The sequence below is a fragment of the Rhipicephalus sanguineus genome, chromosome 7 (genome assembly GCF_013339695.2).
Source record: "Rhipicephalus sanguineus isolate Rsan-2018 chromosome 7, BIME_Rsan_1.4, whole genome shotgun sequence".
Classification (NCBI taxonomy): domain Eukaryota; kingdom Metazoa; phylum Arthropoda; class Arachnida; order Ixodida; family Ixodidae; genus Rhipicephalus; species Rhipicephalus sanguineus.
The window spans coordinates 127,115,724-127,134,782 of NC_051182.1; the positions used below are offsets into that span (position 1 = coordinate 127,115,724).

The window sequence follows — 19,059 nt, forward strand, 5'->3', positions numbered from 1 at the left end:
CCAATTTAGATTATCTGTTATTTCTACGCCGAGATGCCTATAAGATTCCACCTGTTGTAGAGCGGTATTGTTTATCGTGTATGGGAAGTGTAGATTAGATTTCTTACGGGACACGTGCATAAACTTACATTTTATTGTACACTCCCTATCTCGACCTAATAGAGGGACGGCCAAGTTGGAGACGTTTTCACAATGGGCCACCTGGGCTTGTATTGGTGTGCTGCGAAGACGACCTGACCTGTATGTTTTGACAGGAGTCGCCGCAGACCCTTTTCTGCCTTCGGGGAACAGACCGAGGAGCAAGCCCGAGGAACCTGTTGTCCTGCTTCCCACACAAGCGTGCCGTCGACCACCTGACCCTTACTGTTTCAAGAGTGCAACGACCCCTCAGCGACAGTGAAATGGACTGTGCCATGGTGGGTGGGGTCGTGTGTGTGAATTTATTTATTTATTTATTTACACATACTGCAGCGCTAAGTGCGCTATGGCAGGAGTGGGTATACAAAGATACGCGGAATTTTAACAGACATCAATGAAAATTATGTAAACAGGCAAACTAATACAGATGTGTGATTATACATGGTCAAAAGTGCACAAACATGTGATGAACATGATTGAAAATAGATTAAAGAAACAATGCTACTCAAGAGATCACACCAACAGCAAATAGACGAGGGTATATTACAGACGCATGTCATGGATGTCGGCTACAAAATTGGGCGATGGGCGTGAACGAATACAACCAGGTAATGAATTCCAGTCTTCAATAGAACGGGGAAAAAAAACTGAACTTGAACATGTTAGTTCGAGCATAGTAAGGCGTTAAGTTTAAGCTGTGATAGCTTCTTGTCGTTGACTGAGGTGCAAAGTTTATGTAGTCCTTTTCATTTTATAGTTTAACTGAATACGTCACGATGCTATGCAAGAATTTTAATGACTCTATACGGCGACGCGAAGAGAGCGAAGTTAAGTTCAGTGAAGAAAGAGTAGAAGAGGGTGAAAAGTCACGGTCATAGCGATGACATATGAATCTTACCGCTTTTTTTCTGAATTGCTTCTATCCTATTAATCTCGCACTGCTTGTACGGGTTCCAAACGACAGATGTAAGAGAAGCTTAGTTTCCTTCGGAGATTTAGATAGAGTGCGACGTAGATAGCCTAGTTTTTTTAATGCTTTGTTACATACATAGTCAATGTGCTTGGACCATGTCATATTATGAGTAAAAATGACTCCTAGATACTTATACTCGAAAACCCTATTTACTGCACGGTTATCGAAAGAGTAATCAAACGCAGACGGAGATTTATTGCAAAAGGACATAAATACGGTTTTTTTTAAGTTAATGCTCATTTGCCAGGTCCTGCACCAATTGCAAAAACCAACAAATGACTCCTGCAAGCGGCAATGGTCAGCGTGTGTTTAATGACCTTTTAATGACCTTGGTGGTCATCAAGAAGGAGGAGCCAGCCTGAGGGGTTAAAACGACGGTGCTAAGTGAGAAATGGGGCTCTGAGCCCTCGGTAACAGGCTCATCCAATTCGCTTGTCGCTGTACTCTGACCTTGTCACGATGTAATTGAGTGTACGAAAAGTGCCAGTAAACTTGTTATTGTTTTCCCATCTTGTTAGCATCAGTTCCTCAACCCGGAGACTCGACTACACTACCAAACGGAGTCCGGGTACGACGCTGCCCTATCGTAGCAACAACCCGATTGCCGAGGAGGGACGGATCCAAATAACCGGTCGCAACAACGGGTTGCAGCGGTGGGATGGATCCAAATACCCAGACACAACAGCCTGATCTAAGGCGAAAAGTGACCGCCGCCGGTGTGAACAGGAAGTGGTGTAAAATATCATCCTGTGAAGTCATATATGATCATGGGCGTCAGCAAGACCTTGTCTTGGTTGGGATACACATCGCAGTGAGGAAGGGGGGGGCGTTGGTGCGGCTTAAATGGTGGGCAAGGGCTGGTGTGGTTAGGGAAGGGCAAGTGCCCCTTTTGCACCCCGCCTGCCAACGGCCATGGCCATGACGACGTCAAAGATCGCAAATTCACGTTAGGTGAAGAAAGCTTTGGGGGAGGGGGGGGAGGTGAACACAATCGACTGAGAAGAAAAAAAAAGTGAAGATGGCTTTCGCCTTCAAGACATCCCAGGCGACTGCATATAAACACGTGCGACTCCGCCTTCTGCCAGTGACTTCCACACTTCCAAATCTGCATTCGCGGGGCCACACGAGTGCTCGCACCAGATTTCCCTCGAGTGTTCTCAATAGGAAACTCCACGGAATTCACTGTAGAGCAACATAGTGGGCGGTCTCGAAGGAGTCGCGGACGTCGTCGAACAGCAGGTATCGCCTCACGTGCCCCCAGCAGTATTCGTTGAGGTCGTGCAACTGCTTGCGCCCGTCCTCGCGTGGTTGACAAGTGACCGTGTCTTTCACGACACCAGCCAGTCGCATGAAGTCGTGGACATTCTGGATCTCCCTGAGTCGAGTTCGAACCAGGGATGCCAGCTCGGCATCGCTCAAGGAGAGCACTTCGGCAAGTTCTTCCATCAGTGCCGGATGACGGGAGACGGTTTCCAAGGCACCGGCACAGCGCCTGTCGGCACAGAAAGGAGACAGTGTTGTGAAGGTGACAGAGTAAAATTGGCTTGTACAAAGCGAAGTGAACCCTGCAGAATGATATCCTCACTGTCAAATGCTAACTCACTCATAACTCTTAACGCATACAAAAGACTGCATGCAGTCTTCCTATACTCAGACCCGAAGGCCATCGCGGGCATAACTACTACTAAATTTTCATTGCCAAATGAGAAGCAATAAGCGTGAAAAACCCGTTATTGTTCAAGGGACACTAAAGGCAAATATTAAGTTGACGTTGATCGTTGAAATAACGGTCCAGAAACCTCGTAGTACTACTTTTGTGCCAAGGAAGTACTTATCTTGAAATAAAATCACGTTTTAGTGCAGGGGCGTAGCCAGGAATTTTTTTCGGGGGGGGGGGGGGTCAACCATACTTCATGTATGTTCGTGCGTGCATTTGTATGTGTGCGTGTATATATACGCAAGCAAAATTGAAAATTTTCGGGGAGGGGGGGTTTGAACCCCCACCCCCACCCCCCACCCCTTGGCTACGCCCCTGTTTTAGTGGTCCGCATCGCGTTAGCGCACGTCAAATCACCCGCCTGAAAGCGGTCCACATCACTGTTGCCGTGCCCAACGCTGCCCGCCTTTACTGCGCGGCAACGTGCACCATTCGGGCAGCCGGCAATATGACATGCATGCGGCATTTTGTCGAACTTTCTGTCAGAACGACTTTCACGAGCGCGCAAAACACAAGCGGGAGTACGCGATACCGAAACTACCACTGAGACACGACCGCGCGAGCGAAGCAGGGCGCCGGGCGAAGCGCAGTTCGGCGAAAATGTAACCTTTGAACCACGCGCGCCGTTCCCCATAGCAACGCCAAGAGGTTCCTTTTTCCATGAATCAAACAGAAACTAACAAGCAGCATTTTATGACGTCTCTTGATGCACGAAAGGTTCTTTTTTTATTGCAGCTAGTTTGATTACGAGTGATTAATTGTAGTCGGACTCTCTCACGTCATCGGGGTCATTTCGAAAATGTCCCAGCCGCTCGTGGCGCTCATCGTATGATACATTTAGCTTAATTTCTCGGTAAGTGGGGCACTGCTGTCGATAATATTGCCGTTTCAGACGTTGTCATACATTGAGCTTTCACTCTGACATAAATTGTTATTTGCCTTTAGTGTCCCTTTAAGTATCACAAATTCTAGAGGGAGGACCTCCAATGACTTGCGGAGAGTAGCTGTCCTAGAGGGTAGCTGTCCTGTACACTCTTAAAAAGAAAGTACACTCCTTTTCATGCACAATATGGAACGCTATGGACGGTGGTGGTGGAAAACTTTTATTTATCTATTTACACAAAGAGGTGTGGATGGGGCGACCCGGAAGCTATAGGGAGACTTCTTCTTGTATATGCGTTTGCACCAATAGTTCAATGATTTTGCCACCCGTAACTTGCTCTTTTTGTCTGTTTTAGACTGGGTAATAAGTGAAGATGCTTTTTGTCTTACAAATAAATAAACCCCGCTATTAATATGGTTGTCAATAGGTTGTTCCGGAACCGTAGCGTAGCCAGGAATTGTTGTTTTTTGTTTTGTTTTTTTAGAGGAGGGAGGGTTCAGCCATACTTCATGTATGTTCGTGCGCGCGTTTGTATATTGTGTGCGTGCTTACATGTAAACATGCAAAATATAAAACTTTCAGGGAGGGGGGAGTTTCTCTCATATATCCGCGTGTTATAATGCGATGTTGATGTTGTTATAATGGGATTACACATGCAAAATTGAAAATTGTCGTGGCAAGGGGTTGAACAAACCCCAACCGCACTACCCACTACTACTACTACTACAACTACAACAACTACTACTACTACTACTACAACTACAACTACTACTACTACTACTACTACTACTACTACTACTACTACTACTACTACTACTACTACTACTGCGACGACGACGGCACAGGGTAGACTATATAAGGCAACTTCGCTGTAAAAAATAAAACGCTTACATGCTTATAGGTCGGCAAAAATATTGGAACTCACTCAGACTCACTCAAGAAATATATTTTGCTCCGAGTGCTCACTCGGACGCAGACTCGCGCAACTTTTCCTCGACCGGACTCACTCGGACTCAAGCTAGCCAAAATATTACTCACTCCAGCTCGCTCACACTCGGACTCACGGCGCTATCTGAGTCCGAGTGAGTAGACTCATGAGTGAGTTGGCCGACCTGTGCATGCTTACCTGTCGCACATGGTGCATTTCACAAAACGAGCTGCCCGTGCCACGATGCCAGAGTTCCGCCACGCCGTGTTGTACCAAGCGGACCAGTCGAATGCCCACATCCCCATCATGTCGCGGTCAGGCAAGAGTCTGAAGCTGCAGAGACTGTAGTTGCTAGAAATTTCAATAGGCGAGCGGCCGGCGTAGCGAGGCACCATTTGTAAACTCTGAAGCGCATATATGTTCAGCGCTCTGATTGTCCGGCTAGATTTCACTATCTCGCCGAGACGTTCCAGGCTTTCAGCGCAGTCAGACCTTGCGTAGACGGTGACCTCCCTTATGCTAGCGTTCTCTGATAGCGACTCCAAAATGGCTGACCAGATACTGTCCATACCCGCCTCGTTCAGTTCAATGCGATCACTGAGAAACAGTTTTCGCAACGTGGTCGTTTCCTTAATGTACTGGACAACAGCCGATGAATTCCGTCTCAAGAACGGCAGCTCGACTCGCAGTTCGGTCATTCGGCAACTTGCGATAGAGAGCGACTGTTCCAATAGATCCATCGACGGCCTTGTCATTGCTTCAACGGGAAGCGAAAAAGGGCGAGGCACAGAAGCGTCGTTGTCCAGAGTATACGGGCATGACGCCTTAAACACGAATTTTACCTTGTCTTTAGCACCGCTGTTCTCAAGGATCTTGCACGCGTCAAGCAGAGCGTAATAGAGCCTGTCTTGCCGTCCATAGTCATTGAAACCTGGCACTTCATAGTAATGCGGGTCTAACAGCTCCACGACAACCTCCTTCAGGCTTCTGTGTGTAGACACGGCTTCGAAAAGTGAGGACCAGCCGCCTTGAGGTTTAATGACGAACGGGAACCTCATGTATTGTAGCCCCCTGTTCTGAGCGAGGCCCTTGAGCCAACCTTCAAGACCCTCCTCCCAAGCAGACGCTATATGCTCACTGACGATTGAGATCGTTAAGCTCCTCAAGACCACATTTTCCGAGAAAACGCCCTCCAGGAGCCTAAATGTTTCGGAATTGAAGGAGCGAAAGAATAAATTAAGGTTAGATACACTCTTGTTGGTGCGCATGCCCGTCAGGACAGACTTCAGGAAATCGTCTTGCGTCGAATAAATACGTAGTCTTTCTAACGTTGAGTTTGCTTCTAGATACTCCGTGAACGCTGCCTTCATTCTTCCCACACCTGACGCTAAATAGATTATCGTTCACTGACAGCTCTCGCAGGGTAGAGTTTGCCTTCAGAGCCTCCAGCAGGGCATCGACTGCATCGTCGTTCGTATAGCTGCCAACCGTAAGGTTCAGCACTGTCAGCATATTCGTGCGTAGGGCTTCCACGATGGCCGTCGCAATTTCTCTGTCCAGGCCTTGTGACCGGACTTCGAGTCTTTCTAGCTGTGCAGTAGAGGCAATAATCTTTCCAACGGTTTCCGAATGATGACCGGACCGATTGTCTAGTTTTAGCGACTTCAAGGCGGAGTTGCCGTCGTTAAGCACTCCCCGAAGAAAGCCTCTCCGGAATTCTCGAAGAAAATCCTCGTTCGCGTACAGGGACGTCACGCATGGATGAGACATCAGCAGCCAAGCCAACAATCCGAATGCTTGGCGCCTCCCTTCTTCGGCGAAACAGGTAAATCCAAGAGTGTGGGAAAGCACCACAGCCAGCTGGCCATGTCCTTCCGATAACTCGCGCAGTCGGAACTCAATCGAGCAGAGCAACTTGTTCAATTTGGGAAGGTGGTCCACTATCTGGCACGTCCTGTCCTTGGCAGCCGTGCAGGGCACTTTCCAGCTTGGCCTCGCCTCAGTGCTCGCAGAAAGGATCGCATCTGGAGGGTCTCCCATACCTGCCCCGTCTTCGGAAGGGTTCGTATGTGATGAGTGTTCAGGAGCTGTCCCTCCGCTTGACAAATCTCCCCGCGGGGCCATCCCGCTACGGCACTTTCACCTGGAAGGAATAAAGAATTTGTAGTGAGCTCGGCGAATATATAGAAAGGGATAATTGAGAACCATCCATGTGTGGCACGATGCCACAAGGAAACCAGTACGGATGTATCGGAAAGGAAAACTGCTACTTGAAGAAAAATTCACCCTGTTCCGGGAATCGAACCCAGGACTAACGCCTTTCCGAGGCGGTCGTTCAACTATAATTGAGCTAACCAGGATGCTGGCAACTGGCAGCTTGACGACAAATTAGTCAGCTCGAAGCACATTGACACCGAATATTACAAACAAATTCTGCGGCCGGCTATCCTTGTTCTGCTTCGTCTTCATCTACTTCGCGCTAGCCGAGCTCGTGCCAGCGCCCGAGTGTGCCGTTCTTGCTTCCTTAGGGACTATACACGCGCTATCCGCAAACCCGCTCCGCACGTGGCGGGACACCTGCCGCCCGCAAAGGGAGGCATATATATATATATATATATATATATATATATATATATATATATATATATATATATATATATATATATATATATATATATATATATATATATATATATATATGCTACTATATATATATATATATATATGTATGTGTGTGTGTGTGTGTGGTGTGTGTGTGTGTGTGTGTGTGTGTGTGTGTGTGTGTGTGTGTGTGTGTGTGTGTGTGTGTGTGTGTGTGTGTGTGTGTGTGTGTGTGTTGTTTTCTTTAATAAGACTGCTATCACAGTCAGGTCCCCGTTGTCTTCGCAAACGAGCTCTACGCCGAGGAGGAAAAACTTTGCCACACCTGAAGTTACATGCACATGAGCAATTGACAAAAGCTTGTTATTTACCTTTTTAATTATTAACTTTAGGGCCGTTCTTTATACGGAAGAGTTCTAGGGCGTAGTATTTACGGCATGCTCAATTTTTTAAAAATTGCAATAAAAGCACGTAATTCGAGATAGTAATCAGCAAAGTTCACGACCCATGGATCGAGGCGATACCGATACCTGAGAGCACCGCGCAGGAAATCTGTAAGCCCTGTTACACCAGACCGGAAGCTCAAGCGACAATTTTTGAAAAAAAAAAAAAAAAAGGCGCGTCGCAGCAGAATATGGTCTGCAAAAACGATAAGTCGTCCCAAATACCCGAACGAAGCGCTTATTCTTTGCGTTTAGCGTGTAGTGCTTATCCGCTACTTTGTTCGAAAGAAGTCGAAAGAAGTTCAAGTCGAAAGTCGAAATAAGTGCAAAGAACTCATTCGCTCGTCTGCGACTATTGACTCGACCGCCTTCGAAACGTCCCATGTAGCAGCCCGCGCTTGACCATTGCGTCAATAGACTATCGATTGGTTGGCCTTCCAAATGCCCGCGTGACACGGGTAAAGCCACCTCAATAAAAATAAAGACAGTGACATTCTTTTATCTTCCCGCCAGAGCTTTCTAGCAAGGGCAGGCGATGAGGACTGCATGTCCTTATTGATGGAGCACAGTCACGTGGTGGCGCTCGCGCCATATCTCGACAAAAAGAAGCGCACGAACTTCTATGCGCTGGCGACGTTGTTTTTACTTTTTTTATTTTTATTTGTGCCAGTGCATTGACACTTGCTCTTAGCCGCTGTCCCTTGGCACGTGCTCACATATGTGTGCCATCCATCGCGCAAAATCTGGTGGCACTGTGGTCTGGTAATCAAATTTTCTCGTGCGTGGTGCTTCGTTACAAAGTCTGAAGAATGCAAGAATGGGGGTGGCTTTGCGTCTCGTGGTTTTTCACACATCAATTATTTGAAATATCTCGTGGATGTAAGTTCGACTTGCATGTAATGATATTTGCTAGCTTATATGGAAATAAGATTCGGGAAACTGTAGCATCACCTGCGCTGATGTTACATCCAATATATAAAACAAGCATTTACCTATAGGAGAAGATATCTTGGCGTATACCGTATCTTTTTCTTCCTGCTGTCTTCATTCAGAGTTTTTACAATCATCTTTTGATTGCTGGCTTCTTAGCGGTCGTTCCTTTGCACCCTATACGTTTCCTAGGTATCTGTATTGTCTTGCCTGTCTATTCACTGCAATACGTATTTTGTAACATGCTGCCAATATAAGATGTCTCCTTTATTCCCACTTTTAACTGTCTGTGTATGTGTTTAACTGCCTGTGTATGTCTTTAACTGTCTGTGTTTACATTCCACTTGTGTTTACTGTTATGTCAAGGTGATGTTGAGGACAAATATATAATAATATGGGCGTACTTGGAATACACAGTAACATAAATTTTGCTTACTACTTAGTAAAATAGCAAAATTGAGTATACGTTATTATAATGGCAATTATCAGGAACCATCACAAAGATGTTAGAAATGAGATTCAAGGTGCAATGTCATACTAAATGCCCAGTTTTTCTCATGAGCGTCCCAACGAGCTGCTTTATGCTATTTTCCATATTCACTGAATTTTCTATTGCCTAACCTTAACAGGTATGTTGATGGTACTTCATGCTTAAATGTCCTTGCTATTAGGGGTGCCGCTTATATCGTGTTTCCATATTTATTCACGGTGATTGCTTGATAAGAAGCTGCTTTCTCTATTTCACTTTTATTTGATTTCCTTTTTTTAGGCCTCCTCAGATTTTCTTACTTTTTTGTACACCAGGTAACGGGAGCTGTATTTGGCAACAGTGTGAATAGCAGCATGCTGACCTGCGACGCCTTGGGCAACTATACAATACGTCTGAGACGTTTCTGGGCGGCGTATATTCTCTCATAGGAGAAAAAAATTGTTGCAAGATTGCACGTTAGTCAGTATGTCGCTAGCGAATGCTTTACGCCAGCAGATAACTGGAATATGAAATGTCATTGCAGTACTCGGAAGGGTCTTGCAGCTGGATTATGGAGTCGTTCACTTTGTTGTATATGTGGTCTGGTGCTTTCATGCACACCAGTATGTATGAGTGCTTCAAATTAGAGTGCGTATAATTTCCATCCCCGCTCTATTCTCTGCTGCTCACAAGATAAAAAGAAACTGACGCTGAGAAGCGGCGCTGCACTCGCGGCAGCTAGTGGAAACGAGAGTTACTGTATATGTGGAAACGGACTGGATGTGCTCTCTCGCGGCAACTAGCCCCGGCACATGCGCGCGGAGTGCACGCATGCGCAAACTTGAACCGCTGCCGTAATCATTGCCCAATGACTGTAGCATTTGTTGTGTGTACGACTTCCCATTCGCCGCAGATTGAAAAATTCTTATTACAGATGTTTCACGGCGTTTTCCGCGTTATCGTTTCGTGATTCCGCTGCACTAAAGAAAAGAGGTACCATAAAACTTAGTTAAATAATATCTGGGGTTTAACGTCCCAACCATAAAACTTAGTTGTCGGACCCTTTAATTTAACCCTTTGTGCGTCAGTGGGACACATACATCCCACTAATGGATAAACATTTTTCCCCCACGTCACCTGTCGCAATTAGTGCGCGGCTAATTTGCCGCTTTCTTACCCAATACTTTGTCAGCTCAAGAAAAATTTTTTTACCGTGATTTCGAAAGGCGGTGGTATTGCCACAATGCCAGTGAAATTTGTTCCATTTTTTTATGCGCGCTTCAGAGTTTATTCCTTTCCTTTACAGGGTTTCTTAATTGAAATAACACAAAGAAGCCGCGCGAGCGAACCGGTCCCTTTCTTTGGATCGCTCCGCGCGCTAGTGTCAGTCGCTCTCGCTAGTACTACACAGCAGCCCTATCAGTTAGAGCAGTGGTTCTCAGCCTAGGATGTTTCGGGGACCCCTTATGGACCGGTGGAAGTGATGAGGAAACTCTTGCAGTGAGAGAAAAAAGGGGGGAGGGGGGGAGGAGCCGCCACATGCAGCGTAAAATAGGTGCCTTTTATTTCTCGCTGGTCAATTAAAGTGCCACGCCCAGGGGCGGATTATCCAGGGTTCAAAGGGTTCAAATGAACCGGGCCCTCCGGTTTTAGGGGGCCCCCCAAGGGCCAGAAAAAATGGCCGACTTCGTTGTTTTGTTCGAAAAAGTTTAACCCTCCTGCTGGATTCCCCTGATAGAAACAGATGGTCTATTTCAATAATCAATATACATGCTTCTAAGAGTTTGTTCGTTGCATAACGTGCATAATCTTGAAGTCAGCTCACAGTTCTGCAGTCTGTGGTAAAAACCTTTTACTCGCCCAAGACCATGCATCGTGTAGAGGGAAGTAGCTGATCCAGCGGATGGACACATAGAGCAGCCTGACGAGGATTTTAGCAGCTACGGTCCAACACGCAATGCGAAGGCGCATAGAGAGTGGTTCCTGTTTGAAATATCGTTTAATGCGCTGAATGAAAATAACCGGTATGAAGCTGACGCATAGGTATGCTATAGTATGCTTTCATTATAGTGTAAACAACGTACCATGAAATATTTGTATGGTACGGAACTTCCTGATTATGCCAGGACTCCGAAGGAGTAATGGTTCGATTCTTCGCTTCTGGCATTGCCGTTCTGTCTTAATTCCTGCTTGGTGGTTATATAGGGAAACTTAAGAGACCATCACTTGGTAAAGGTTGTGCGCAGGAAATATCTACAACATATATCCACTATCTGGCCGCCAGCAGACCCTCACCGCAATTGCTTGAGCGTTGTGGTGGGGGTCTTCAACTGACCATCACTTTTGAACTTCTTTTAACACTTTTGAACTTCTAATTCGTGAAAAGCTTGAAGGTTTTTTCCCTGATGTCCATGTGGCTCTTAGAATTTTTTTTGCTTAATTAATGGTCACAAATTGCACTGGTGAACGATCATTCAGCAAACTGAAATTGATCAAAAACAGGCTTCGATCAACGATGACCGACAGCCGCCTCAGTGATTTGTCACTTCTGAGCGTAGAGACGGAGGTTCTTAGGAGGGTAAATGTTGAAGAGCTGATCAACAAACTGTCTCAGCAAAGGACGCGAAAAGGCTTGTAGAAACGTACATACCTTCTTTCTCTACTTAAAAGAATAATGAAAACAGAGAACATGTTAATAGGTATACACGCCCCATTTCAAGGTTGCATTTCTGCGAAAGAGTTCACCAATTTTGTACACTGTGTTTAAGAAGAAATATTTCGTAAAAATATCAAGATATTCCGCAGTTTAAACGCAAAAAAGATGTGTGCAATGTATGTGTTTCCTTCTCCTATAGCCCTATGAAAGTGAATATTGCCTGCAAAAATGTAACCCTATTACATGTTTAAAAGCGACCGATTTGTGCAAAATGAAAATATGTGTGGTCGTTTTTCGAGTCTTATTAAAACGTTTTTGTGAAAGTTCTACACGGATCTCATTTTTTATATGCGCCACCTTTTCCGAAAGATTTGGCCCACCCCCTTCCCATATTGAAGATATTTTAATTTTAAACCATCTGTATTACTTGTTGTGATCAGTAGGCATATACAATATGCATAATAGCACTATATCGAAATGCTGCCTTGAAATCAAAAGTAGCTAGACGATTGGTAGCGTATTTACTGTAAGTACATGCGAACAGTTTCTGAAAAAGGCCCACCTGTCAACTTCGGCAGTGCTCGCACGCAGGCAACCAAAGCGTGCGCTACCGAATCAGTGAAGCTGAAGCAGATAGAGGAAGCTATTTTTCACAAAGGCGCTCCCTGATTTTCGAGTGAAGATGTCCTCTCTTGAAATAAGGGTAAACAACGCTATAGGTTAAGACGAATGGAAGAAACACACGGCGCTTGGACTGCACTTCTAAGTGTCGTATGCATTCCTTCTTTTCGTCTTAACTTCTCGCAGAGTTTAGTCTTCTTTCAGTATGATCCAAGGAACCAGACAAATCTTAATGCTGTCGATGTGTCTTCGTCTCCTGATATAGTTCATTATTACGATGACAATCTCTCCACGTGCTCCGCAAGAAAGAAAACGCCCAGGTGATATTACACACTCCGGAGAGGCTTAGAATAAATATGGCTTCTGTTCTTTGCAGCTAAATCTAAAAAGCGTCAAGTCTCAAGCATGACCAGATGACAAAGTGGGAAAGAAAGGGGGCGGGACGAGGGGGGAGGGGCCACCCTTATTTTTTTGAACCGGGCCCTCCGCACATTTAATCCGGCCCTGGCCACGCCAATTCGATCTCAACAGCTTGTCACTAAGTTGTGCGACCTGCAGCCACATTCAACCAGTTTCTAGCTATGTTTGCTCTTCAAGTATGGAAGCGTAGAATAATTATGCTCGCGTGCCTATGTCGTAGAAAACTGCCACAAAAACTGATAGAGAAGGAGAAACATAAGTCAGCTCCGCCGCAATGCAAAAATGTTATGCGAAGAAGCATACCAAAAATCAGAAGGGGCCGCTGTCACGAGACATAGTGTACCTCCAAAAGTTCACTTTTTTTTTTTCGAGGATGGGTTTCGCGGACCCCCCAAAATGGCTTCGGGAACCCCCTGGGGTCCGCGGACCTCCATTTGAGAACCACTGAGTTAGAGCATGACCCGCTATCCCGCAGTTCGCGTAGAGTTGCGACCGCGGCAGGTTTCAGGCACGTGGGAACAGAGACGAGTCTTTCAACTGAAGGTCTTTATTCCCCTCAGTTACATATCTGCCAATTGCAACAAATACGGTAGCACATCCAATTAACACAAGAACACCTCAGCGGCGCTTCGCACTTCTGTGGGAAAACAATTAACAAATAAAAAAGCACACGTCGAGGAAGTGATAACCGCTCAGCTCGCCTCGCGCGGCTTTTGCACTCCGGTCCGGGGAGGTCCATGGCCGGAGCCCTGCAGGGGTTAATGGCGGCGGCGCTGCTCACGCCTTGGCTGAGATGTCGCCACTCACACCACCCAAGACTAGACGGAAAAAACACGGGAGGCCCCCGGAGAAAGCGACGCGCGTTCTTCGAGCTGAGAGGAGGAATCTCCCCACAAAAGGAAAAGGGGGGAGCGGGGCGTCTCGGCTGCAGAATCGGCGCAGGGCGCGAAGGGCAGCGGTTGTGGCAAAATGCCCCCCCTCTAACGCAACCCCTCTCGCTGGTGCGCACGTAAACATATCATGAGTCGAAGCGCCGCGCTGAAGGGTTGAGCATGCAACCCCGCACGTTCCATTCAAAATGCCAGGTAATTTTCTTTTTCTGGTTTTCTAGTAAGGCGACTTTAGCTCCCAGTCGTCACGTGCTTTTGTAAACTTGCGCTGTAAACTCGGTCGACAAATGCAACGAATATATCAATCCTCTGCGCAATTGCCATTTTCTTCGCTAAGCGTATACCTGTGGATAAAGGTGCGTAGGAATACCTTTCCTGACATCATATACCTCTTGAAAAGTGGGCAGATATACAGGGACAACATCAGTAATTGACCATTTCGACAGCGAAAGAAAGGGCAGCAAGATTGACAACAAATGATTGGTGTATGCGGTGAAGTGGGCTTTACAGGCACAGACCACAGCCCTATGATGGCTTACAAGAGGCGCAAACTGCAGGTGGTGTTCTGCTGCTGGAAATGAGGTGCGCACCATGTTCCTGTGCACAGCATGAGAAGTTCTTCTCTGCGCAACTTGTTTCAGCGGTTTCATCCCAAGAATCCGGTGATGTGATCTCAAAATGGTGCATTCATGAGTCAGTGGGACAGTGTTTTCCCACTTATGAAAACACTCTCATGAGTCAGCGGGACAAGTGTGTCCCACTGTTTTAAGTAAAGTACTGGCTTGATTTTGATGACGTGTTTTATTCTAATTCTATATGGTTTATATGTATATACCACAGCTGGTTTTTGTATCCTGTCAAAAATATAGGTCAACCTACAGAGGGATAAAGAAGGAATCGTTCGCGAAACACGTTATCTATACCCGATATGAGTGGGTAAGTACGTACATATGCTTACCAGAGCAGAACGTTGCTCCGTTTTTCCTCCGTACGATCGCTTTCAACCAACGCCTTTTCTTGAAGCACTCGAACTGCTTCGGTGCTGCTGCTGCTCGTTATTATCACCAGGAGGTTGACATGTCGAGCGTGTTTTGTCGTTCAAAGTGTGAGCAGGGAACATCTGTCGGAGGGCGATGCAGCCCAGCCCTGCTTTACATCGCGATTGCTACGCCAAACAATTGATAGCGTCGGCGTCGCTTTTTCACGCAGCGTAGAGTTACTGGAAATAGTTCAGAGTACTGCATCTGTCCTTCGCGCGCCGCCGCCGATGCGATTGGCTCCCTTGCATCACGTGACCTCTCAACGCCATGTTTCTTTCAAGCGCTTCCGGCGTGCGCGTTGAGCGCACAGCGCGGCCTTGCTCTCTTGCTTGTTCCCGTTTGTTGGCTCTTACCCACTACGGGGGATCGGCCATGAAACCGCACGATTCTCATGATTACTTCGTCGTTTTTATAAACGCGTCGTGCTGTTGCCAGAAGATACCTCAGCAGCAACTAAACGTAATCTGGAAATCTATCTCCCTTATTTGCTTTCCTTGTGGAAAAAAACATCGAAGAACGACGTTCTACGTGGCTGCATAGTGTTTGGCCGCAAAGCATTAGCCCCGTTGATGATGAAAAAAAAGTTGAGGTTAAAGGCAGTACAGGGACCACACCTCTGCATACGCGCTGGCACCGTCAACAAGAAAACAGCTTGCCGGAACAAATATCTGCAAGTACACTGCAAGGAAACGACGCCATTACAAAAAAAAAACACATTTACTTACGTCCTACTTTTTTTTAATGAGATGCGACATCTCGTCTTGATTAAGTGCTGTCAGCCACATTTTAATGGCCCATTTTGCTACGAATCAGTTAGAAAATTACAACGCATTCGCCAATAAAATGCTCCCGCAGCTACAGCACGTCGATGTGCCCGTGCGTTAGGCCACTGGCGTCCAAACACGAGACATAAATACGTGGCGCAACTTCCAATGATCGAACACACGCCCCAGCTAAACAGCAAGCAAGTTAATTATTGGGGTTTAACGTCCCAAAACCACCATATGATTATGAGACGCCGTAGTGGAGGGATCCGGAAATTTCGACCACCTATAAATACACGGGCCTCTGGCATTTTCGCCTAAATCGAAAATGCGGCCGCCGCGGCCGGGATTCGATCCCGCGACCTGCGGGCGTGCCTGCTGGTCAGCAGTCGAGAGCAAGCAAGATATGCTTCAACGATCAGTCGAAGGATCCAGTCAAAGCGCAATGACGCGAACCTGAACATGGATTGCACATTCAATATACTGCAAAGCCAGCGCAAACGCTCAATATTCACTGAGCGCGCGCAACTGCGTTTACAGCACCCGACCTAGCGAACACATGTGACACGAAACGACACCGACGAAGCCATGAAGAGAGTTGGCAAGCACATGGAAACAATCGCCGCACATTTCATTCGCACACGCGGCTCACCGCGCAGCCCATTCATAACCATTGCCGACTCGAAATAACTTCCAGTATCCTCTAGAAGAAACACACACACACATACTCCAGTTCCGTCAAGTGTAGCACGGCATCGAGGCGCAAAGATCGAGCGCTTCTCTACGCACGTTAGCAACACTATATCCGCTATATCTGTCCGGAAGAGAAATGTCAGCCCAATCCTGTCGCATGCAGCCTGCGTCTGCGGTATTCTGAAATATGGCGGCCAGTTATGTTCCCTGCGAGAAATTTTCACTTTTTCGGGGAATTTTCAGGCGTCATTTTTCGACGAAAGGCAGAACGCGGAAACTTCGAGATATTCAGGAATGTTGAAATCTCTTTATGATGGCGACACTATAGCGAGCGTAGCCATTATACGGAGTGACTTCTCATTCTCTACGGGTGTTCTACTCGAAAAACCGGACTGGGGTTCGTTTTTAATCAAGTTGTCCTCTCTCTCTCAACTCAATATGCACAATGTATACAGAGCACGCATATGGCACCGAAGACCATGATATGGCGTTGTGCAGAAGCGCAGGCGCCTAACACTATTTTAATTGTCTTAAACATCTCACACAAACGCGCACACCAACGCAAAAGATTGGTGCCTCACCAAACGCGAAATTCGCCGTCGATGTAAACACCAGTGATGAAAAAAATGCAGGGTATCTAGCTTTATTATTATTATTATTCCTGTTCCACCGAAATGGTTCACTTCCGGCTCAATTCCAGAGCGATAAAATATCCATTCAAGCTAGTACATATGTGTTGGCAGAACATAAAACCTTATCAATAGAAAAAAACAGCACAAATCTAGAATTTGCTAACCTTAACCGGTACTTCTCAGCTGAGCAAATAGAAGGATGCATGTTCTTCATGCCATAAATATTTTATTTTTAATCATGTCATTCAAGCACACCTCAAACGCGTTGCGTCTTCCAGCATGCACAACGGAGAGGCGCCACCTTTGAGTTGCCAAAACTTATTTCAATGCAGTGATGGCTCACTCCACGTTAACTAATGTGTAGCCGATACTCTAGCCGAAAATGGCTCGTGACACTCCGTACAGTTACGGCTGCCGCTCTTTTCACAGCGAGGTTACAAATGAGGGTTTCACGCATTATTATAATATCCATGCATCAATAGAACATGTGCAGTCTGACAGTGTGCATCAAAAGAAAGTGTGGGCCAATCACAATGGTAGTGAAGTCCCAGTGTGTCTTGCGCGTAAACAGTAAGTGTGGTCCTATCACAAAAGTAGTGAAGTCGCACAGTGACTTGTGCGTAAACGGAAAACGTGGGCCAATCACAATAGCAGTGAGAAGTCCCACCGTGCGTCTTGCACGTAAACAGCAAAGTAGTGCAGTCCTACAGTGTGTCTTGCGCGTAAACAAAGAATGAGGGCCAATCACAAAGTAGTGAAGTCCAACAGTGCGTCTCGTGTGTGATCAGAAAATATGGGCCAATCACAAAGTGGTGATGTCCCACAGAGTCTTGCACGTAAACAGTAAATGTGGTCCTATCACAAAAGTAGTGAAGTACCACAGTGACTTGTGCGTAAACAGAAAACGTGGGCCAATCACAATAGTAGTGAAGTCTGATAGGTGCATGAAGATAAAATATGGGTCAATCACATTAGTAGTAGCCTGAGGGGGCGTCCTGAGCATCAGCAGTAAATGTGGGACATTCACGAAAGTAATGAAGTCGACAGTGCATCTTGTGCGTGAAAACGAAATGTGCACCAATCACAAGATTAGTGAAATCTGACACTGCATGAACATAAAATGTGGGCCAATCACAAAAATAGCGCAGTCTGACTGCGCACTCCGGAAATTTTGACCACCTGGGGTTCTTTAACGTGCATCTAAATCTAAGTACACGGGCCTCAAACATTTTCGCCTCCATCGAAAATGCAGCCACCGCGGCCGGGATTCGATCCCGCGACCTTCGGCTCAGCAGTTGAGCGCCATAACCACTAGACCACAGTAGCAGGGTGGGCATGCACGCTTGTGTAAAGGGCAGCAAGCTGTAATATACGGCGTAAGGCCTTAATCAGAAAATGATCCAGCAAGCAATGATCACCAAGAAGCAATGAATTTCAGTCCATACAGGAAAGATTTATTAGTAAGGTGTTGTCCTCTGTGCAAAAGAACACACAGAAACAATATTTAGACAACCAAAGCTCTGCAGGGATGAACCATGTGCAACAATGTTTATGCGAAAATCGTGCAAAAAATAAAAATCCAGATCATGTCCTATGTACATTGAACAAAAAAAAAAGATGCAAGATGTGTCACCTAGATACAAACTGCAAAGAATGCCAGCAAATTAAAGGCAGACTACAGACAAGTGGAGAAGCAAGGCAAGCACACACACAAATGATAAGGCAATGCGTGACAACACTGCAAGTCGCGATGATTGAAATGTGCTCAAAAGCCATAGTGAGGTGTGCTCAGTCATAGTGCAGACGTCTTGCTTTTTCTGCTGACCCCTTTCCACTCCCGTGTCAACCGCGACGGCAAGTGGCAAGCAGGCAAGGGAAAGCCACCATTCGCAATAAGCCGGTTTTCGATGGTGGCACCGCCAAATTCACCGCGACAGGAAACATGTGCTGCGGAACGGTCCATTTCTCCCCGGACAGCATAGGGTACGGTCACATTTTCCATCCCGTCCACCGACCCCTTTGGAATTCGTTTGGAATGCAGCTTGCCTACGACTCTTTAGTAGCCACGACAATCGTGTTACTAGTGTGAAGTCCGGTTCCAAATGCTAAGCCGAAGAGCAGTGCCTGGTGCTTGTGCATGGTTGTACTATGCTAATCCGCACTTATCAGAGGCCCACACTTGGAGATTTGGCCCAACTCTCGCAAACGGACCATAGACCACTGGTCATTGCGAGTACTCAGTTCAGCTGCTGGACATTGTT

The 19,059-nt window shown here is 46.4% G+C and overlaps 1 protein-coding gene across 1 annotated transcript; it reads right to left on the minus strand.

Annotated features, from left to right (window-relative positions):
• Nucleotides 1–1,111: 1,111 nt before the first annotated feature.
• Nucleotides 1,112–14,853, minus strand: LOC119399861 (uncharacterized). The gene is made up of 3 exons (XM_037666735.2): nucleotides 14,628–14,853; nucleotides 4,838–6,782; nucleotides 1,112–2,603 (listed from the first exon to the last, which is right to left on the minus strand). The coding sequence occupies exons 2-3, from the start codon at nucleotides 6,007–6,009 to the stop codon at nucleotides 2,291–2,293; spliced, it is 1,485 nt and encodes a 494-aa protein (XP_037522663.1). The 5' UTR covers nucleotides 6,010–6,782; nucleotides 14,628–14,853; the 3' UTR covers nucleotides 1,112–2,290.
• Nucleotides 14,854–19,059: the final 4,206 nt, after the last annotated feature.

What these genes read in the sequence shown, in the direction of transcription:
- LOC119399861 (XM_037666735.2), bottom strand. Translation starts at nt 6,009, where the DNA reads ATGAAGGCAGCGTTCACGGAGTATCTAGAAGCAAACTCAACGTTAGAA. An exon ending in AAATGCACCATGTGCGACAG is followed by an intron (nt 2,604 to 4,837) that starts GTAAGCATGCAC and finishes CTGTGCCGACAG; the next exon opens with GCGCTGTGCCGGTGCCTTGG.